The sequence below is a fragment of the Arachis hypogaea genome, chromosome 19 (genome assembly GCF_003086295.3).
Source record: "Arachis hypogaea cultivar Tifrunner chromosome 19, arahy.Tifrunner.gnm2.J5K5, whole genome shotgun sequence".
Taxonomy (NCBI): domain Eukaryota; kingdom Viridiplantae; phylum Streptophyta; class Magnoliopsida; order Fabales; family Fabaceae; genus Arachis; species Arachis hypogaea.
In genome coordinates this window covers 12,580,883-12,604,615 of record NC_092054.1, presented here as the reverse complement: position 1 = coordinate 12,604,615, position 23,733 = coordinate 12,580,883, and the positions used below count along the sequence as shown (strand labels likewise).

The 23,733-nt window shown below is 37.7% G+C and overlaps 1 protein-coding gene and 1 long non-coding RNA gene across 2 annotated transcripts; both read right to left on the bottom strand.

The window, feature by feature from the left end:
* Positions 1-14,213: 14,213 nt before the first annotated feature.
* LOC112779465 (uncharacterized) lies at positions 14,214-18,635 on the bottom strand. Its single transcript, XM_025823741.3, has 4 exons — positions 15,187-18,635; positions 14,894-15,098; positions 14,636-14,802; positions 14,214-14,545 (listed from the first exon to the last, which is right to left on the bottom strand). Exons 1-4 carry the CDS (start codon positions 15,191-15,193, stop codon positions 14,388-14,390), a joined length of 537 nt encoding a protein of 178 aa, XP_025679526.1. The 5' UTR covers positions 15,194-18,635; the 3' UTR covers positions 14,214-14,387.
* A 3,874-nt stretch (positions 18,636-22,509) lies between these two features.
* LOC114925998 (uncharacterized) lies at positions 22,510-23,482 on the bottom strand. Its single transcript, XR_003816067.2, has 2 exons — positions 23,255-23,482; positions 22,510-23,089 (listed from the first exon to the last, which is right to left on the bottom strand). It is a non-coding gene; the product is annotated as an uncharacterized lncRNA (long non-coding RNA).
* Between the last annotated feature and the right edge of the window lie 251 nt (positions 23,483-23,733).

Sequence of the window (23,733 nt, the reverse complement as noted above, 5' to 3'; positions counted from 1 at the left end):
TTCAGTGGCTAGAGAAGGGGGGGTTGAATCTTAGCCCCTTTTTTTTTTTTGCTAACACTTGCTGGATTCAGAGGAGACTTTTCTGTTTTTAGCTCGTCCCTAGCCACGAGACATTTTCATTTTGTCTCGTCACTTGGCACGAGACATTTTTTGTTTTTGCTCCTGTGCAGTTAGAAAACAGAAATGAAGTAGGAGAGGAAGAAAATCACACCAAGATATATCCTGGTTCGGCTGCTAAGTGCAGTGCAGCCTACATCCAGTCTCCATCACAACAATGATGGAATTTCACTATAATCAAACAGATTACAACTTGTAAAGTGCTAACCCAACTTACAAGGGGATTCCCACAGAATCATGAAACACAACATAGATGAACAGAGGAACTCTAAGACACCTATGGCTTTTTCTTTTAATTTTGCACTCTCTGCCTTTTTCCGCTCTATGGCTTTTTCATTACAAACCTCACTGTTTGCCTTTTACCATGAGACTCAAGACATGACAAAATTAAACAGAAAAATACAAAACTGAATACATTGAAGGAGAAGAGAAAACTGTTAGCTCAGGTAGCTCTGAGAACTCTGTGCCTTGCACTCTCAATTTTTCTCCTTGCTTCAAACAATGGCTGTCCACCCTTAATATAGAAGAGGGGAGCCTCCACTTATGAAGCCAAAACTGAACCAACTTCTTCCTCCTTCAACAAACCGGTTCGGCCACATAGAGAGAGAAGAGATAACCATGCATTAACCAACATGCAATTACCTCTAGTCCTTTCTGATCATCACCCTTCATCAATCCGAGCTCTCCATCCTTGGCTTGCTCTCCAAGATGAATTCTGGCCTTGATGCTTCATGATGATGATGACTTCATCTGCTTCAATCTCTGCTTCAACCATCACTTCGCCACTCTAGCTACTTCCTGTGGTGGTTGAGCAGAATCGAAGACAAGCCATGCTTCAAGAATCTCCTCTAGCTGGCCGAATCTTCTTCTTCCATTTTGAGCATGAAAGACTCAAGATAACCTCACCAAATCTAACCACATTTGGTGAATATCTTAGCCACAGCTCATTTTTTATTTTAGTATGTTTCTTGCCATCATTGTGATGGTCTTTAGGCTTGCTTTCTCTTCATCTCGGTAGCTTACTTTTGCTTCCATGGCTGCCAATATTTTCTGAGTAAAGACCGAAGAGAGAAAGAGTTGTGAGAGAGAAGAAAGAGAAAATATTCAATGGGTTTGAACAATAATCAATGAACAAAGAGAGAGAATGTAAAAGTTAATTCAAGTTTCCCACTTCCCTTTGTTGAGTAGCGTGTAGTGTCATAATAGCCATCAAATCAATCTTCTCTCTTTTTCTTATGTTTCCAATGTATTAATTAAATTTGAAATCCTTCAAAATAATGAAGTGGAATCCGTTGGAAGCATTTAGGCATTTCATTTGCTTCATGGATTCGAATCAACATTGGGCTTGGTAGCAACAATATTTGATCTTGGCCCATTAATAACATTGCTTTCCTGATAAAATTTGGAACATGCATAAAGCAAGTGGAAAGCATGTAACCCACTTGGGCTTAGATCAGAAAATTATTTGGGCCCAAGTAACATTAAAACAGCCACATTTATTTTTGTTATTAAAACCAAGGCTGAGTGTAAATTGGGCTTAGCACAATACATTTATTTCCGGCCCATGATTAAACCTGCAGCAAAATTATAATCATCAATGTATTGAATAAAAATTCAGATCAAATAATTTTGCAATTAATTAATTTTAATAATGTTTAGTCATCACACATATTAATTTAGAGTTTTCCAAACTCATCAATCTCCCCCTTGATGACAAACAATATTAAAATTGAAATGGAAAGAAATTTAAAATTGAGTAAGAGTACTCCCTTTAAATTTGTATTTCTCCCCCTTTCAATTGTCACATTGCTCCCCCTTAATATATGCTGTTTTTACCAAGGGAAGCATTAACCTGTAACAATTTTAATCAAGCTTCAAATAACAATGTTATTTAGCATATTTATTACATGATGCTAAATGCTTGATTTATGAGCAGAGTTGGATGATAATCAAAACTCATTTGTTATCAATAATTTGATTTTCTGCTCAAACTTACACATATCAACAGAACACAAACCAGTGTTGTTCAGAAAATTTCCAAATATTTTCCAGTCCAGATATCAGAGCAATGTCATTCAAAATAAGGAAAATATTTTTGAAACACATAATAGCACATCAAAGCATGGCAGATGTTAGATAACACAGTTTAAAGGAACTGCCAAATGTAAATTTTCAAACCAACAGGTTTATCAAAGATGAACCATCAGCCAGGCATCAATATATCAAACATCATAGTAAACCAAATGCCAAATGCAGTACATACAGCAGGAAATATAATAGAAACATGCTTTCTTTGAATAAGGGTAATCATGAATTTTCAATTTGAAAATTTCAACCCTTATCCCCTGTTTTTCAGCCCCTGTTATCCCCTGTTTTTCAGCCCCTGTTTTATTCCAATTTCAATTTTGGAATCTAAATTTCCTCCCCCTTTTGGCATCAAGGGGCATAAAAACCTGCAACAAGAGACATGAGCAATACATAATATTTATAACAAAGCAGTAATTGTTCAGAGTATCATACGGCAGGGAGTATCAAGTCATGCCTTTACAAAAAACAAAAGAAGGATTGAGCCTATTGTTGCCAATATCAAATAAAAGTAGAGGAATAGTCACTAATCATCAGAAACATTGAACTCAGAACCAGAATCATCTTCAGAATCTCCTGTTCCCATTTCATCATCAAAGGTTTGAATCATGAAACCGACCCTTTCATAGCACTTCCTCCAGGCTTTCTCATTTGCATACGCCAGTTTCCGGGCAGCCTTGCTTGACTTAAGCATTAATTTGGACATATTGCGGAATTCACTGAGAGTCTCCCTGATGGATGCCGACACCTTTGAGGGTTCAGGGTGGCTTTCCAAATCGCTTAGAGAGGGTTCGGAGGCAACAGATTTCTTGCTTTTCTTGTTCGAAACTCCTCCTCCTTTAATCTGTGACACTTTGTTCTCAACAGATTCATTAGACAAATCAACCTTAAAATATTCAAATATACATGTAAGAAACATGCCATAAGGAAGATTAGCCTTTTTTGTGCTTCTTACTGCTTCCCACATATGACGTGTCATAATATAAGCAAATGAAATTGGAGTGGAAGTAATAAGAGCAAAGAGGATGATAGAGTCAGAAACTGTTACTCTATGATGAGAACCACTTTGAGGAGTGATGATATGAGTGATGATACGGTGTAACAGAGAGTTCTCTGGGCCGAGGGATTTGTGAGTTGGGATTAATCCATCAAGCCCGGACAGGTTGGCACAGATGTGTTGCATTACAATTTGTTGAGTAACTCCCACTTGATCATCCCATTTATCAACCATATAAACCTTTGGTCCCTCATCTTCATACCCAAGGGCAGCACCAATGGTTTGAGGAGTGAGGGTTATGTAAACACGCTTGACATAAGAGTGGATTGACCCACCAATCAGGCGCATGTTTGCATAAAATTCCCGGACCAGCCCCGGGTATACCAATTTCTGAATGTGAGTCAGAGGAGTCCATTTCAGAGCATCAAACAAAGACGAAAAGTTCATTCCTTTGGTGGCAAGATTTGGAAGGTTCACCAAGTAAGAGGGGCAGAGATTGCGCTGCAGAAGAACGTCTTTGTGAAATTCATAGAAGGCACATGAGTGGAAGCGGGAAGGATCAAAATGTGAATGAGTTTTGTGGAATTGTTTTTGAACTCTAGAGATTCCAGATTGGGAGGTTCGCTTGTGTCATGCAGAGTAAAGGTTTTCTGTTTCTTGTGAGAGCTTTTCGCATGAGAGGTAGATCTTTTTGGTGGTGATGGAGGTGGAGTAGTCTGAGATGCTTCTTCATCTTCTTCAACATTTGGTTGCTTGTTCTTCCCTGTCTTGCCTCTCCCTGAGGTTTTCTGAGCAATAACCTTTCGGCGCATGGTTTCGGTTTTCTTGGAGGGTGGTGACTGAGAAGAGGATGAGGTAGAATGGAGATGGATATGTGTATGGGTTGGAGGTGATGAGAAAGGTGGGTTTTTTGGAATGGGGGTTCGGCTACTTCGCCTAACAGCGGTTTTCTTTTCATGGTGGATGAATGAGGGGTTGAATATGAAGGGGTGATGGCCGAATGAGAGGAGGATGGAAGGAGGTTAGAGGTGCAATAAATGAGGATTGGAGAGAGATGATGGGAGGTTAATGACCATAATGGCACGGTTATTATCCAAATGGGAGTTTCAAAAAGTGATAAAGAGGGAGTTTTTCCTTGAATCAAGGGATTTAGTTGGAAGGAGAAGATATGATTTGACAACATGTATCTTCCAACTAGATTTGAAAAGACAATCTAAAAAATTTTGTGATTTTATTTTTTCAAGGAAGGAATAACTAACTAAACTGCCATGGTGGGGTCAGAATTTATTAGGCGGGGCCCAGAAGAATTTAAATTTGTGTTGCCTCCCCCTGAACAGAGCTCCTCCATCAAGCTTGCGTTTTTTTATCTCGTCCAAACCTACGAGACAAAACTGAACAGAATCAAATATTCACAAATTTTCAATAAAACTTAAATCAAACATTCCCAATCTTTTTCTCAAGGTGCAGAATCTGTCTTCACAGAGGGGTTTTGTAAAAATATCAGCAATTTGGTCTTCTGATTTTACAAATTGAATATCAATAGTACCCTTTTGCACATGTTCCCTAATAAAATGATATTTTATCTCAATGTGCTTAGTTCTTGAGTGCAAAACAGGATTTTTTTGAAATATTTATTGCACTCATATTATCACAAAATAGGGGTATACTATTGATTTTTAATTTGTAATCTTCCAATTGTGTTTTTAACCAAATTAATTGAGTGCAACATGCAGATGCGGAAATATATTCTGCTTCAGCGGTGGATAAAGCCACTGTGGCTTGTTTCTTGCTTGACCACATGTTGAGAGAGCTTCCAAGGAAGCAACACATGCCTGACGTGCTTCTTCTATCCACTCTATCTCCCGCATAATCTGCATCACAAAACCCTACTGCACAAAATTCATCAGATTTAGGATACCACAAGCCATAATCACAAGTTCCCTTAATGTATCTAATGATGCGTTTAACAGCCGTAAGATGGGATTCTTTTGGGTGAGATTGAAATCTTGAACATACACCCACACTTTGAACAATATCTGGTCTAGAGGAGGTAAGGTACATGAGTGAACCTATCATTCCTCTATACCTTGTTTCATCCATATCTTGACCATCATCATCCTTTTCAAGTTTTGTGTTGGGATGCATTGGTGTACTCATTGCTTTGGAATTTTCTAGGCCAAACTTTTTGATAAGTTCTTTTGCATACTTTCCTTGGTAAATAAAAGTACCACTAGGAGTTTGTTTAATTTGGAGGCCAAGAAAGAAGATAAGCTCTCCCATTAAACTCATTTCAAACTCACTAGTCATGAGTTTTCCAAACTCTTCACACAAGGAAATGTTGGCCGATCCAAATACAATGTCATCAACATAAACTTGAACAAGAAGTATGTCATCATTAGATGCTTTAATAAATAAAGTAGTGTCGGTGGTACCCCTTTGAAATTGATTTTCCAACAAGAAGGCACTAAGCCTTTCATACCAAGCTCTTGGAGCTTGTCTAAGCCCATAAAGAGCCTTAGATAATTTAAGAACATGATTTGGAAACTCTTTATGTTCAAAACCGGGGGGTTGTGCCACATACACTTCTCTATCAATAAAGCCATTAAGGAAAGCACACTTAACATCCATTTGAAACATTTTGAAACCTTTATGGGCGGCATAGGCAAGAAGCAACCGAATTGCTTCCATTCTAGCTACCGGAGCAAAAGACTCATCAAAATCTATACCCTCTTCTTGATCGTAACCTTGGGCCACTAATCTAGCCTTGTTACGAACAACTTGTCCATCCTCACCAAGTTTATTTTTAAAGACCCACTTAGTACCCGTTACCTTCATACCATCCGAATAAGGTACTAATGTCCAAACCTCATTCTTGTCAAATTGAGCTAGCTCCTCTTGCATGGCTTTGACCCATGATGGATCTTCAAGAGCTTGTTTGACATTGTTGGGCTCCATTTGTGACAAGAGAGCTAAGTTGCTAGGTTCGGTTTGCCTTTTGGTGGAGGATCTTGTTGTTACACCATGAGAGGGATCACCAATGATGAAGTCATGAGGATAACCCCTCATAGACTTCCATTCTCTAGGTTTTCGGCCAGGTGTTGAACTTTGATGAACTTCTGGTGGTCTCACTGTTTCAGTTTCTCGTGTCTGCTCAGGAGATAAATTGGAAGTTTCTCCTACAATCTGACGAGATAAAACCGGGCTGACAGATTCTTCATTTTGTACAGATTTGGGATTTTCTTTACTTGTTGCAGCCTCTTCACAATCTGAATCAATATCCTTCACAATACTGGGAACTAAGTTAGAATCACAAAAAGTAACATGTATGGATTCCTCTATTGTCCTATGCTCCTTGAGATAAACTCTATAGGCCTTGCTTGTGGTGGAATATCCAACAAACATTCCTTCATATGATTTTGGATCAAATTTTCCAAGGTTTTCTTTATTATTAAGCACAAAGCATTTGCATCCAAAAATATGAAAGTACTTAAGATTTGGAGGGGTTCCTTTCCATAACTCATAAGGTGTTTTCTTTAACCCTTTTCTAATGATTGTTCTATTCAAAATATAACATGCTGTGTTCACAGCCTCAGCCCATAGGAATTTAGGAATTTCACTCTCACATAACATAGCCCTAGTCATTTCTTGAAGGCTTCTATTCCTTCTTTCAACTACCCCATTTTGTTGGGGGGTTCTAGGACATGAAAAGTTATGAGAAATCCCTAAGTCATCACAGAATTTTTCAAAATCTTGATTTTCAAATTCTCTTCCATGATCACTTCTTAAATGGGCAATTTTCAAATCCTTTTCATTTTGAATTTTCTTACAAAGGGTGGAAAAAGCATGAAAAACATCATTCTTATGAGCAAGGAAAAGTACCCAACCAAATCTAGAATAATCATCTACCACCACAAGACCATAATGTTTACCTCCTAAGCTTTGAGTTCTAGTAGGACCAAAAAGATCAATATGTAACATTTCCAATGGCCTTTTGGTTGAGATTCCATCTTTTGATTTAAAAGAGGATTTTACTTGTTTGCCTAATTGACAAGCGTCACAAGTAAGATCCTTATCAAACTTGATGTTTGGGATTCCTCTAACCAAATTTCTTTTGACTAACTTAGAAATTTGATACATGCTAGCATGTCCCAACTTTCTATGCCAAAGCCATTTTTCAGATTCAAAAGATGTGAAGCATGTTACATTTTGTTCCTTTAAATCCTCAAGAGTTAATCCATACACATTGTTACATCTTTTAGCTTCAAGAAGAACATTCCCAGTTTTTTCACACACAACTAAACAAACAGATTTCTTAAAGATAACTTCAAAACCCAAATCACAAAGTTGACTAACACTAAGCAAATTATGTTTCAAGCCATGTACAAGGAGAACATCATTTATGCAAGAAGAAAAGTTTTTACCAACTTTCCCAACAGCCACAATTTTTCCTTTTGCATCATCACCGAAAGTGACAAGTCCTCCATCATAGTCATCAAGCTTTATGAAGAAGGTTGCCTTTCCGGTCATATGCCTAGAGCATCCGCTGTCCATATACCACACATTTTCTTTCCTTTGGGATGCTAGGCACACCTACAAAACAATGCTTAAGTAACCTTAGGTATCCAAATCTTTTTGGATCCTTTTACGTTAAACCATCTTCTATGTCCTAAGCCATTGTAATCAAAAACAATTTTATAAACCTTGTTACCAACCATTCTTTCACTGAAAAAGCATTGAATGGGAAAGTGTCCATTCCGATTGCATAGTCTACAAAATCTTGGAGTTGCCTTTTTGTTAAAGTAGGTGGGATCTTGAAATCTTATGTCATTAGAAGATGAAGCAATATTTTCAAAATGTGAATTTTCAGATTTATGAAACCCCAACCCAGCCTTATCATAAAGAGGTTTTTGACTAGCCAAGATGTGATTTAAACTTTCAGAACTTTGTGTAAATTTGGCTAAGTCTTCCTCAAGTCTTTTAACCTTTTTAAGCAACTCTTCATTTTGTTTAAAACAGTCCACATATGCAAGAACACAATGGTTACTTTCACAGCTCCTAACTTGGGCTCTTAACTGCTTATTTTCTTCAACAAGATCACAAGCAGTTTCGGCCTCTCTCACTTTTTCTTTTAGAAAACTGTTTTCGGCCTTAAGAATGGTAATTTGCTGTTCAAGTTCTTGATTTTCCAGCAGAAAACATCTTATTTTTTCAGAAAGGTGGTCTATCATAAGATGGAGATCTTCAGTGTTAGGGTTATGAAAGACTACCTGATCTATGTGGTCTGCCATGAGACATGTTTGTGACTTGGTCTCGGTTTCTTCATCATCATCATCAGAATCATTCTCCAAGTCTTCCCATGTGGCCATCAGTCCTTTCTTCTTTCCTCTTTTTGGCTTTTCCTCCTTCTTCAGCTTGGGACAATCAGATTTGAAATGCCCCATTTCCTTGCAATTGTAGCAAGTTACCTTGCTGAGGTCTTTCTTCACTTTCCTTGTGCTGCTGCCTTTGCCTCTGAGCTTAGCCATTTTCCTGAATTTTTTTGCAAATAAAACAAACTCATTTTCAGAAGAGTTATCACTGGATTCATCATCCAGGGGGTTAGTCACAGAAGAAAATGCAATTCCTTTCTTTTTTGTATCTTTTTTCAAATAGGTATTTTCAAAAGCAAGAAGATTTCCTCTCAAATCATCAAGTGTTATGGAGTCTAGGCTACTACTCTCAGAAATAATTAAAGCTTTAGTCTCCCACTCTTTTGTGAGACATCTCAACACTCTTCTCACTAGCACAGAATCAGAATGTGTAATTCCCAGAGCATCTAAGCCAACAATGATAGCATTGAAACGTTCAAAGAGTTCATCAATGGACTCTCCTTCCTTCATTGCAAACGTTTCATATTCTCTGTTTAGCATATCTGCCCGAGTCTTCTTGACAATGGTGGTTCCTTCATGGGTGATTTGCAATTTGTCCCAGATTTCCTTTGCCGTTGTGCATCTTGATACCCGTTGGTACTCCTCAAAGCTGATAGCACAATTGAGCAGATTTATTGCCTTGGCATTTAACTCCACCTTCTTCCTATCTTCCTCGGTCCATCTTGCTTCTGGTTTGATAGAAACAACTCCTTCTGCACTTGTGGTAGTTGGAAATTTAGGCCCTTCGAGGATAATCTTCCAAAGTCTGTAATCCACTGCTTGTACGAATATCTTCATCCTCTCCTTCCAATAGGTATAGTTTTTCCCATTGAAAAGAGGGGGTCTGTTGCTTGATTGTCCTTCAGTTAGATTATAAGACACCACATTTGCGCCACTGTTTTCCGCCATGAGGATCTTTACTCCAAGCTGCAAAGCTTGATCTCTTTGAGACCAAGCTCTGATACCAATTGATGGTTTCAGTGGCTAAGAGAAGGGGGGGTTGAATCTTAGCCCCTTTTTTTTTTTTGCTAACACTTGCTGGATTCAGAGGAGACTTTTCTGTTTTTAGCTCGTCCCTAGCCACGAGACATTTTCATTTTGTCTCGTCACTTGGCACGAGACATTTTTTGTTTTTGCTCCTGTGCAGTAGAAAACAGAAATGAAGTAGGAGAGGAAGAAAATCACACCAAGATATATCCTGGTTCGGCTGCTAAGTGCAGTGCAGCCTACATCCAGTCTCCATCACAACAATGATGGAATTTCACTATAATCAAACAGATTACAACTTGTAAAGTGCTAACCCAACTTACAAGGGGATTCCCACAGAATCATGAAACACAACATAGATGAACAGAGGAACTCTAAGACACCTATGGCTTTTTCTTTTAATTTTGCACTCTCTGCCTTTTTCCGCTCTATGGCTTTTTCATTACAAACCTCACTGTTTGCCTTTTACCATGAGACTCAAGACATGACAAAATTAAACAGAAAAATACAAAACTGAATACATTGAAGGAGAAGAGAAAACTGTTAGCTCAGGTAGCTCTGAGAACTCTGTGCCTTGCACTCTCAATTTTTCTCCTTGCTTCAAACAATGGCTGTCCACCCTTAATATAGAAGAGGGGAGCCTCCACTTATTGAAGCCAAAACTGAACCAACTTCTTCCTCCTTCAACAAACCGGTTCGGCCACATATAGAGAGAAGAGATAACCATGCATTAACCAACATGCAATTACCTCTAGTCCTTTCTTGATCATCACCCTTCATCAATCCGAGCTCTCCATCCTTGGCTTGCTCTCCAAGATGGAATTCTGGCCCTTGATGCTTCATGATGATGATGACTTCATCTGCTTCAATCTCTGCCTTCAACCATCACTTCGCCACTCTAGCTACTTCCTGTGGTGGTTGAGCAGAATCGAAGACAAGCCATGCTTCAAGAATCTCCTCTAGCTGGCCGAATCTTCTTCTTCCATTTTGAGCATGAAAGACTCAAGATAACCTCACCAAATCTAACCACATTTGGTGAATATCTTAGCCACAGCTCATTTTTATTTTAGTATGTTTTCTTGCCATCATTGTGATGGTCTTTAGGCTTGCTTTCTCTTCATCTCGGTAGCTTACTTTTGCTTCCATGGCTGCCAATATTTTCTGAGTAAAGACCGAAGAGAGAAAGAGTTGTGAGAGAGAAGAAAGAGAAAATATTCAATGGGTTTGAACAATAATCAATGAACAAAGAGAGAGAATGTAAAAGTTAATTCAAGTTTCCCACTTCCCTTTGTTGAGTAGCGTGTAGTGTCATAATAGCCATCAAATCAATCTTCTCTCTTTTTCTTATGTTTCCAATGTATTAATTAAATTTGAAATCCTTCAAAATAATGAAGTGGAATCCGTTGGAAGCATTTAGGCATTTCATTTGCTTCATGGATTCGAATCAACATTGGGCTTGGTAGCAACAATATTTGATCTTGGCCCATTAATAACATTTGCTTTCCTGATAAAATTTGGAACATGCATAAAGCAAGTGGAAAGCATGTAACCCACTTGGGCTTAGATCAGAAAATTATTTGGGCCCAAGTAACATTAAAACAGCCACATTTATTTTTGTTATTAAAACCAAGGCTGAGTGTAAATTGGGCTTAGCACAATACATTTATTTCCGGCCCATGATTAAACCTGCAGCAAAATTATAATCATCAATGTATTGAATAAAAATTCAGATCAAATAATTTTGCAATTAATTAATTTTAATAATGTTTAGTCATCACACATATTAATTTAGAGTTTTCCAAACTCATCACTTTCTCCACAACTTTTTAGTGTAACTTTTATTAAAATAAAATTATTTTTTTATGTTAATTTGAAAGATATTTTATTTTCACTAAATTATAAAGTGTTGTTTAAAATAGCAGTGATCATAAAATACCAACTATAAAGCACATCTTTTATGATATTTAGAGAAAATTAGTACCACCAAAATTTAAAATATTGATGTAATTTACGATTTCAGAAGATCTCAATACCAAAAATAAATTACAACGAAGAGGCATAATAAACTAAGAAGATGGAACTTGTGTACTTTGTGAGTCAGTGCGAGAAATAATAAATCATCTTTTCTTGCATTATTCCTTTTCTAGTGAATTATAGTAGATAATCTTAAATGGAGCATGTAGGGGTGAACGCGGATCGGATCGGATCGGATGTGGACAAAATTTCGATCCGATCCACACTAAAATTATCGGATCGGATCGGATCCAATATTCGCAGTTTTTAAGTTTGGATTCGATTCGATTCGATCCGATCCGCATATTTGCGGATCGGATCGGATCGGATATCGGATATATCCGCAAAACTCAAAAATATTTTTAAAAGCTTATTTTTATTAAAAAAATTATCAGTAAAATTCATTTTTTCTATTTTTTAAATAAAAAATTAAAATAATACAACATATATGATAATTATTAGTTGAAATAAAACATAAAAAGAATATTTAATTATTTATTTCTTTATTTTTGCAGATATGCGGATACCAACACAAAATCCGCAATCCGATCCGATTAGTGTGCGGATCTGATCCGCTATCGGATCGGATCCATATTCGCAATTTTCGTATCGGATTCGGATAAACACCGCGGATACGCGGATCGGATCCGATTTATGAACACTCCTAGAAAGATGTATACAATAGATGAGTGCCAATAATATTTAGATTTGGTTTGAGAATTGAATGCAATAAAATGTTATGGGATTATATAAAAATAAGTGGCATAGATTTTTTTTACTATTATTTGGATTATCTGACAAAGTAAAAATATGAAAATTTTTGAAAATAAAGTGTTTGATATTAATAGCAGTTAGCAGCATGTTAATATACTTGTAAATCAATGGAGTGTAATAAAAAAGAAGAAATATGATAGATTCAAGTTAACAAGGATGGAAGAAGTTATGTTCTTACCTGTAATAATTTTGTTGTTGGTAATTACCTTAAAAGATATGATAAAGTGTTTTATGGGAGAGAATATTATTGAAAAATCTGATGATAAAGCTATATTATAAGTATGGAATTAGTTCTTCAATTTTTACAGGAGGAATTATAGATCAAAGAAGAAGACATTGTGATCTTTATTGACAACAAGAATATAGTAAAATGGCTAAACGTGGAGGAAAGTACGTCTTGGGAGTAATAGAGCATAAGAAATAAAGCTCATAGAATAAAGCATTTGGTACAAAATATCGGGATCAAGTATAGGAACACTGAAAATTTTAAGGCAAGAAAGGAATGGAAGAGTGTGGTTGTGACAAACAATAACTATTGGATAAAGTAAATTACATAAATATAAGTGCACGGTAATGAAGTTGGTTGGATGAATGAAATGAGTCGGCGAAATTAAGATGATATGAGTGGTTAGTATGGTGAAATCATTTGAGAGAAAATTAAAACAAGGCAAACACAATATTTAAAGTGTTCATCAACAGACATGAAGAGATTCATTCTTATTTTATGTTACTCATTATTTATTTGTTTGAAGGTTTGTTATGTTTTGGTTGTTAGTTTCTAGATGTTTTTAGTGTAATGTGCATTTTGTTTAATTTAGATTTATTCTTGATGGCATTGCCAAAAAAAATAATTTATAAATTAAATATTCTCTCCCTAATTTGGGTCGAATTCTGTAACAATGATCTAAAAAAAGTGTTTAATGGACGAGTGCAACTCCTTCAGTGTTGGACGAGTGCAAATTGATACCTGTTTAATGGACGTGATCAATGAATGAATACACATTACAATAGGTATAAGTGGTTTTGATGTGTTGGTAAAGGAGGTAGGACGCGAGACGTATGGTATAAGTTGCAAGTTGGATAATAGTGCTGTTGGTGACACAAGTTGTGAACAACAGAAGAAAAATGCTGCAGATAACCGTATAGATGCAGATAATAGATTGACGAGGCTCACAAATCCACTAGGATGCGTAGAACTGGCAACTGAACAGCTAATGGCGGTGACGCAGGAGGGTGACAAAGCTGAGGACAGAATGGTAATTCCAGAAAATATTTTAAACGAGTGGAATTATAAAGATTCAAAAGAGAATCAGTTCAAATTTGTAACATACAATCCTAATAATGAGGCTATTGAAAGGAGTGCTAATTTTTAGGGGGGTGCTTCTATGAGCAATAAAGAAGATTCTGACAGAACAGTATCTTGGGATTTTGCCAATTTGAATTATGGGCTACAAAAAGGTGTCATAAAGGGTACAACAAAAATAATAATAGAACCAAAAACTGGCCTGAAAACAATATTAGCGGCAATATGGGCTGTGCTATGGCTACAGGCCCAAATACTACAGCAACTCCAATTTGGATGAGCGCTACTTCAGGCGGTGAGGGTGGGCCGGTTCTAGAGAAGCCGGGTCGGGCGCAGCATGATCTCAACACGGATAGCCATCACGGACATCACGTTGCAGCCGAGGGAAGCAGGAGCGGCGGTGTATCTGCTGCATAGTTATCAGAACCGAACCGGTAATCAACCCGGATTATTGGTTCAACCGGTGGGTCACTAATTCACCCAGTTAACCCGGTTATTACTAAAAAAATATAAAATTATATTAATAAAATTGAAATAAAGTCTTAAAACTTAAAATGCGAGTCTTACAAACATTAATAATCAAATATCAAGTCTCAAATATAACTAATAATCTAAAAGAAGAGTTAATAAACTAGTTTCTAGTATAAAATATGTTCTCAATTTAAATCAATAAGAGCAAGTTAAAGATAACACAATCATTAAATCACGTCCAAGGGGTGAACTCAAAGTCGGCATCAACATCTTCATAGGGCAAATTAGGAGCTTGATCAACATTTTCCTCATTTTGATTTGTATCCATATCTTCCATAGCATTGTTACTTGGTCCATCATTATCTTGGTCATCTTCCAAATTTAATTGATCTACATTTGTGTATTTTTGACAAATCAATATCAAGAATAATTCGTAATAGCAACTGACAATTAAAATATTCAAGCAATTGAAGTATTTACCAAGATCATCCAAAGTTGGTTGAATGGACATATTTGCCAATTCATTTCGTAGAGCATCAACCTCTTCAGGAGTTAAAAACGGCGGTGAATCTTCCAATATCCAATCCGAATGGTCATCAAATGTATCAAGACAAATTGGATCATAGCTTTGCTTTCTCATTAGATTCCTATGTTATCAAGTTATGTGATTACTAAACTAAAGATTAAATTTTAATGAACAATACTTCTTAAAATTAGATAAATAATTATAGAAGATACCTTTGTTGTAGCCTCAAGTTATAATGAACGAAAACAAGATCATTAAGCTTTTGATATTGTAACCGATTCCTCTTCTTTGTGTGGATGTGTTCAAAAATACTCCAATTTCGCTCACAACCAAAAGAACTACAAGTTTGACTTAAAACACGAATGGCTAACTTTTGTAAATTTGGTGCTCCAGTTCCATAAGATTCCCACCATTGGTCTTAAAATCAAAAGAGGCAATGCATTACAATTAGCTTTTTTAAATAAATAAACGAATAAAGAAAGATAAAACTAAATATAATATTTACCTGGCATCACTGTGCTTCATTCATGCAGTGCAAATTGTCTTCCAAAATCATCTTCAGCATTAGAATATATTCTCTTCTCACTTGTCAACTTAGTATTCAATTATGGATCATCATATGAATATTTTTCAATTACATCTAGTAAGGCCGTGAGGGTGAGGGTGAGGGACTGCCGATGGAGAGACGAGGTTGGCTTCGGGGGGGGTATCGGCGGTGACTGGTGAGGGTTCGGCGGTGACTGGTGAGGCCGATTGATGAACTCAGAGTCTCAGACACTCAACTCTCCAGAGATTTGTCTCAGATGCCATTAGGGAGATGTGAGGCAATGGAGGAAGGGGGATAGCCTAGGGTTTCATTTCAGTTTCAACGGAAGAGGGGGATGATTAGAACGACGCCGTTTAGGATAATAAAAAAAAATTGCACCACCCGGACCGGGTCAAATCACTCGGCCGGGTCACTGGTTTTTATCAAAACCTGTCGGGTTGAACCGGATTCCACCGGGTCCATTGCATGGCCGGTTCAACGTGTGGCTCGGCCCAACCAGGTGACCAGATGACCGGGTTTTCGGTCGAACCAGCCGGATCGAGCCGGGTTTGATAACTATGATCTACTGGTTGGACTCAAAACCGGCATTCACGAGGAGATGGTGAATGCCGAGACGTGAACCATCGAAGCCATGCATGTGAGAACCACTCAGGCTGTGAGGTTGGGCTGATTCTGGAGGAGTCGGGGTGGGTGTAGTGTGCTATCCACTCGGATAGCCATCACGACCTTCGCGGTGTAGCCGAGGGAGGCAGGTGCATCTGTGCAGGCGTTGGCTGGATCTAGATCCGGGGTGCACAAAGAGATGGGAAATGCCGCGGTCGAAATCAAGCATGTGAGGTCCATTTGGTTGTGGGGAACGAAGGGGCTAAGATTGAGAAGGTGGGGAATGATAGGAACAGTGATGAAGAGGCTATTAGGCTTGAGAATCATGTAAAGGTACCGGTGGAGTTGGAGGAGGAAAGGATTAGAGTGACCGAAGGGGCTGATAGCGCAGAGACGCAAGCAGTTAGAGGCGTTGGTGATGAAGGTGCTGCTCGAGAAAGAAATAGTGGACCTGGTGATGTTAGTGATGTTGGGAATTATGGGTATATTGATGACGGAAATGGCACAGACGGGGAGACCAAATTTGAAAGTGAAGTAGTAAACAGAGAAAGGGCAAACAATGACGGTGTTGTCGTTGATATTGTAAATAGACGCTGTGGGTCAAATGCAGGTCAGAGTGGGTTGATACAGGATGGAGAAGGAATGGAAGATGCTCAAAGTGGACAAGGCGGGGATGAAAATGACGCAGAAATTGCTGACAATCAGAGTTCAACGTTGGAGGAACAGGTACTGGAAAACAAGAGGACGTGGGAAGTAGCAGTGGAATCTGGTGCTATGTTGTACAACGAAGAAGATGATATCATGGCCATTCTTAAAGCTCAAAATGAAGAAATTGCTCAGAAAAAAATGGCGAAACAAAAGGCGAAAGCAAGGCGGTGCAGACCCAAGAATAATAAAAAGGTGTGTAATAATTTTTTAAAATGATCTTTAGTTCTTGGAATGTTAGGGGGTTGAGGGGGATGGTAAGGTGAGGATGATAAAGGACCTTAAGAAAAAATATAGGCTGAACATGCTAGTTTGATTCAGACTAAAAGACCTGTAGTGACGAAGTTTGATGTGGCAAGTTTTTGGGGGTGTGATAGTGCAAGGTGGGCATATGTTGAGGCTGGCGGTGCGTCGGGTGGATTGTTGTTAATGTGGGATGAAACTAATTTTAAGATGAATAACTGTTATAAAGGGGAGAGATGGCTGTGTATGGAAGGGATCATGTGAAAGAATAATTTCAACTGTGCCTTTTTCTTGGTTTATGGTGCTCACACTAGAGAGGAGAAACTTGCTGTGTGGGAGGAATTGAGCTATACTGCTGGATTATGCCAGGTCCCTTGTTGTTTCATGGGAGATTTTAATGAGATTGTTAGCGTTGAAGAAAGAAAAGGTACTACTAGTCTAACAGCATCTGCAGAAGACTTCAAGGATTGGATACAAGATATGCACCTGTTGGATTTGCTGCTTAATGACCGTAAGTTTACGTGGTTCAGAGGTCGTTCTTGCAGTCGGCTAGATAGAGTTCTGGTTAGTCTGGAATGGGCTAAGGAGTTTCCTGAGATTCGCTTAAGAGGAGGATCAAGAGGCATGTCAGATCCCTGCCCGTTGATAGTGGAAGGTTCAAGGTTGAGGGATGGTCCTAGACCGTTCAGGAGCCTAGACTCATGGTTTACACATGATGCGTGAACATCTTTGCTATATTTTCCTAGTGAATTTGCATCTAAATTTTTGAGTTTAATAAAGAATTAATTATCTTTTAGCCAATATGGATGCTACTTTGAATCTTTTGCAATTCTGTTTATTTTAGGTAGTATTCAGCTAGATTTGATGGAGTTTCTGCAGAAGAAGAGATGAAGGCGAATGATGTTGTCAACCCTGACCTCTCTGCACTCAAACCTGAATAACTCAAGCTACAGAGGTCCAATGGACGTGATTCCAGTGGCGTTGGAAAGCTAACTTCCACAGCTTTTCAACGATATATAATAGTCCATATTTCTTCTCCGAACTCGCTACCAAGGCTGCGCCTAACTTGAGATTTCTCAAGTTAGGCGCAAGACACAACAACAATACGCGAGATTGGTCCTGCTCACTTCAAGTTAGGCACACTAAAGCCCAAGTTAGGCGCACTAAAGCCCAAGTTAGGTGCAGCTTCACTCAACTAAACTCCAATTCATGCTGCCAAGCCCAGGTTAGGCGTGGATCCTAGTGAAGCCAAGTGGTCCACATCCATCAATTGAAGATTTGCTGATTGCTATAATTAATTCTAATTTAAATTCAAATTTTAAAAATAGGAAAAGATATTATTTTTGTTTTAAAGATAGATTTTAAATTAATTAGGATTAGATATAAATAGGGGGATACCACCTCAACATTATTTCATTCCAGACTTCCAATTCTATACAAATTTACATTCCGTAATCCTAGTTTTCTACTCTGAACCATGAACAACTAATCCTCCATTGTTAAGGTTAGGAGCTCTGTCTATTTGTATGGATTGATTTTATTGCTTTATCTATTTTAATTCATGTATAGATTTATAATTTAAGAATTATTTTCGCTCTTTATCTTATGAATTTGGATGGAACGGAAGTATGACCCTCTTTCTATTTGAGTTCTTATATAACTTAGAAAATCTCTTTACTTGAACAACAGCTTGAAAACATATTCTCCTAAATTTTAATTATCTGGATTTAACGGGACACGTGATATATAATCCTTTTATTTTTGGGTAATTAGAGTTTTTGTGGCATATAAACTGGAATTTAATCATGTAGCTTCTAATTAGAATTAATTGACCAAGAAATTGGCATTTAATGAATTTTAGAGGAGACTAGAAATGTCTAAGGAATTAGGTCTAGTCACATATAGTTTGCCATAAATTAAATCCTACATAATTAAAATAGTTAGTAAAAAAAGTAAATCCGGAAAAATAGATAACTCTGAAGCCTTAACTGCCTTCTCAATATTTTATTCCCAACTTATTTATCTGCCTATCTTTAATATTCTAAATTTACTGTTAATGCTTTTAAACTTCCAAACACTATTTTTTGATTGTCTAACTAAGCCTATCAAACAGTATTGTTGCTTAATCCATCAATCCTCGTGGGATCGACCCTTACTCACGTAAGGTATTACTTGGTACGACTCGATGCACTTGCCGGTTAGTTTGTGGTTAGAAAATCCGCACCAACACACGAGGGTTTTCTCAGAATGGTAAAAGAGGAATGGAGGGGACTAGGGGAGATACAGTTCACAGACAAATTAAAGGCCTTGACGATTCCGTTGGGGAGATGGCACAGAGACAATTTTGGAGACATGGATAAAAAGATCATGAAATTTGAGGAAGAGATCAAGAAGATAGATGATATGGTAAGCAATGGGGTATATGATGGTACGGTTGAGGCAAGAAGAAAGGCGTTAGTGACTTGTGAGAAGTGGTATGCGAGGAAAGAAGTACACTAGAAGCAGATGTCGCGTTCTCGTCTCGCAAAGGACATGGACAAAAACACAAGGTACTTCCATAACATAGCTTCAGCAAGGAGGAGGAATAACAGGGTTGATGCACTGGTAATTAATGGAAGGTTGGTAAGAAATCAAGCAAGAATAAAAATAGCTATCAGAGAGTTCTATAAGAAATTATATCATCACGAGGAGTCTCCTATGGTGGGTTTTAGAGATGGTCTGGTGGGTATGATAGCTGAAGAGGATGCTGCGGCCTTAGAGGTGCTGCCGTCGGTTGAGGAGATTAGAAATGCAGTATGGGACTGTGATTCTTCTAGAGCTCCATGGAGTGATGGGTACAACATGAATTTTATTAAGAAGTGTTGGGACGAGATTGGGGCTGAGTTCACAGCAGTTGTGGTGGGGTTCTTTCAGACTTCTAGGCTACCGACCGATACTAATATAACTTGGGTTGCTTTGGCACCGAAGTTTGTTGGGGCTAAGGAAATCAAGGACCTTCGACCGATTAGCATGGTGGGTTGTGTGTATAAGGTGATTTCTAAGGTGTTGGTTGGGATGATGAGATTAGTTATGCCAGGCCTGGTTGGAGAGACTCAGAGTGCGTTCGTCAAGGGTCGGAAAATATATGACGGGGTGCTTATAGCATGTGAAACTGTACATTGGCTTAAATTGAGGAAAAAGCAGGCGGCCATAATCAAACTAGACTTTCAAAAAGCATATGATAGGGTCAGGTGGAGTTTTGTAGACATCGTCCTACAGAAGATGGGCTTTGGGCGAAGGTGGAGGGAATGGGTTATGGAATGTATCGGCACAACCTCTATCTCCATTTTTGTTTGTACTTGTTGTTGACGTCTTGCATAGAATGATTGGAGAGGCAATAAGAAACGGCAGGATAACCCCTTTATTCGTCGGGAGAGACAATATTGAATTGTCATATCTTCAATTTGCTGATGACACTGTGCTGTTCTATCTGCCAGAGGAAGAGACCATTAAGAATTACAAGAGACTTCTACGATGCTTTGAGTTGATGTCGGGTTTAAGTATCAACTTTGACAAGTCCAGTTTGATCTCAATCAATTGTGAACAACAGTGGGTTCGGAGTATGTGCAGCTTGCTGGGGTGCAAGGAAGCTAACCTTCCAGTCAAATACCTTGGAATCCCTTTAGGAGCTAACCCGAGGTTGGTTAAGACTTGAAAGCCGATCATAGACAAAGTGGAGGAAAAGCTCAGCTTGTGAAAATCTAAGGTACTAAACAAAACCGGGAAGTTGGTGCTCATCAAAGCAGTGATAAATAGCTTGCCGGTATATTACTTAAGCTTATAGAAGATGTCGAAGGCGGTTACAGAAAAACTGATCCCATTACAAAGAAAATTCTTGTGGAGTAAGGAGGATGGAAGGAATGGTATGGCTTTGGTTAGTTGGGAAGTGGTCCAAGCTCCAAAAAAATTGGGTGGGCTAGGTATCGGAGATGCGATGATTCGTAACACAGCTCTCCTATTCAAGTGGTGGTGGAGATTCTCGAAGGAGTGTCCATTGTGGAAGAAGGTGGTGTGCTCTTGTAATAATCTCTCTCCTAATGTGCTATTATCATGGTTCTGAAAACCGAACCGAATTGGTCGGTTCAACTGGATTAACCGGGAACCGATCACCTAATCGGTCCGAGTAAGGCCAGAAACCACTTGGCAAAAAACTGATGAAAAAACCGATCAAACCGACACTTAACCGGTGAATCAACAGAACCGTCCGATTTTTTAGCGGGTTTTTTGGTTTGAATAAAACCCCTAACCAGCGTCATTTTGTCTCTTAAAAAAAAAAAAGAAAGGCTAAACTAAACGAAGCTGAACCCTAATCAATAATCACCTTCACCCAGAAGCCAGAAGAGGAATCAGCACCCACACTCCCACAGCAACTATCTCTCCTCTCTTCGCAGTCGCATAGCCACCACCACCAATCGAGCAGCCCACCGCCATCGCCACCGCATCACGCAGCCACGGCTTTGACCACCGCAACCACCACCGCGTCCTTTTTCGTCGCCGAGCTCGCCTCCTCTTTCGTCGCCGTTAGTCGCCGCCGGTAAGTAATACTCTGTTGGTTTTGATGTTCATGGTTTCTGATTTTGATTTTGATTTTCTGGATTCATGATTTTGATTTTCTGAGGTTATTTGTTCATGATTCATTTGTTTGCTACTTCATGATTTTGGTTGCTGAATTATTTATTTGTTCATGGTTTTCTGATTTTGATTTTGATTTTCTGGATTCATGATTTTGATTTTTTATTTTCTGAGATTATTTGTTCATGATTTATTTATTTGCTGCTTCATGATTTTGGTTGCTGAATTATTTATTTATTCATGGTTTTCTGAGGTAATTTTTTGTTTTTGATTTTCTGATTGTTACATATGGAACAATCACAAAATAAACCACAGCCACAAGATAATGCTATTCAAGATTCTCAAACTGGTTCATCTAGAGGTAAATCTGATCCAGCTTGGCAATATTTTACAGTGAAATATGACAAAAATAACAAAGTTCAATATACATGTATTTTCTGCTTGAATACTTACAATGGAGGGGGATATACAAAATGAAATATCATCTTGCAAAAATTCCTGAACAAATTAAAGTTCGTAACAAAGTAACTGAAGATGTTGAACTTCAATTCAAAAGACTTTTGGAGGAAAACAAAAAAAATAAGGCAGAAAAAAGAAAATTTACAAGTGATTGTTATGATGTGGAAACATAAGCAGAAGAAGAGTGCGAAGCGCCTAATATTGTATAGGATTAGGCGCTTCACACTCTTCTTCCGCTTGTGTTTCCACATCATAACAATCACTTGTTAATTTTTTTTTACTGCTTTATTTTTTTTGTTTTCCTCCAAAAACCTTTTGAATTGAAGTTCAACATCTTCAGTTACTTTGTTATAAACTTTAATTTGTCCAGGAATTTTTGCAAGATGATATTTCATTCTGTATATCTCCCTCCATTGTAAGTATTCAAGCAGAAAATACATGTATATTGAGCCTTGTTATTTTTGTCATACTTCACTGTAAAATATTGCCAAACTAGATCAGATTTACCTCTAGATGAACCAGTTTAAGAATCTTGAACAGCATTATCTTGTGGCTGTGGGTTACTTTGTGATTGTTCCATATGTAACAATCAGAAAATAAAAAAAATTACCTCAGAAAACCATGAACAAATAAATAATTCAGCAGCCAAAATCATGAAGCAGCAAATAAATAAATCATGAACAAATAACCTCAGAAAATCAAAAATCAAAATCATGAATCCAAAAAATCAAAATCAAAATCAGAAAACCATGAACAAATAAATAATTCAATAACCAAAATCATGAAGCAGCAAACAAATAAATCATGAACAAATAACCTCAGAAAATCAAAAATCAAAATCATGAATCCAGAAAATCAAAATCAAAATAGAAAACCATGAACATCAAAACCAACAGAGTATTACTTGTCGGCGGCGACTAACAACGAAAGAGGAGCCGAGCTCGGCGACGAAAGAGGACGCGGTGGGTCAAGGCTGGATCCACCGCCATTGAATCGTCGAAGGTGGTCCTTGGCAAATTGGGAACTGGAAATTAGGGTTCTCCATGAACTGCAAACGCTCTTCCTTAATCAAACAAGAGACCTCGCCGGAATCCTCAGCAGGATTTCCGCTATGAGATCGTCCAGAAGGATAGGCGGTTCCGGCCACTCCTCGGTGGTTGTGACAACCTTCCCCTTCCTCGAAACAGTATCATCATCATCATGAGGAATGGGACCCCTCGTCATACAGTGAAATGCTTCTCTAACAAAAAAATAAGAAATAAAAAACAATATAATTCTAACAATTCTACTCTCAGAGGTAATGTACAAGATAAAACATACATTCAGATTCAATGAGAAGAAAATCATAGGCCTCAATGTTTTCAGTTAAAATTAGAACAAAAAAAAAAGTAAAACAGAGGCTTACCTATAAACGAGGAAGATGACGAGGGTGCTGCTGCAACTTTTTGGAGGTTCTGACTTCTGATCTATGAATTTATCCAATGTTTATTACGAGGGTTTTTCCCTGGAATCAGAATCGGTATATGGGATTGGGCCCCTAATCATTCAAAACTTACTACTAGTTAACCAGTTATTTTATCTCTCACTTGTTCGTCGATTTCTCTCCTCCTAATATTCAAAATGGATTTAGCTTAAAAATTATTTAACTATTTTTTTTTCTTTTCAAAGAGGAATTTTAAATAATTTATTTTTTATTTTATTGTTAATTTATTTCTTAATTAGTTATTTACCATAGCCAAGTGGTCACCAAAGATTCTATCTTTGAACTAAATATAGAAAATATTAACTTGATCAAATTGTTAAAGTATATAGAAAAATATTTTTTCCATATAGAAAGATTTGTTATTTATTTATTTAGTGTATTTGTTAAATTTTAATAATAAA

Excerpts from the sequence above, each read along its gene's own strand:
- LOC112779465 (XM_025823741.3), bottom strand. Across the intron at positions 14,803-14,893 it reads AACTTGAGGCTACAACAAAG|GAATCTAATGAGAAAGCAAA; the intron begins GTATCTTCTATA and ends TTGATAACATAG. Across the intron at positions 14,546-14,635 it reads ACCAACTTTGGATGATCTTG|ATCAATTAAATTTGGAAGAT; the intron begins GTAAATACTTCA and ends ACACAAATGTAG.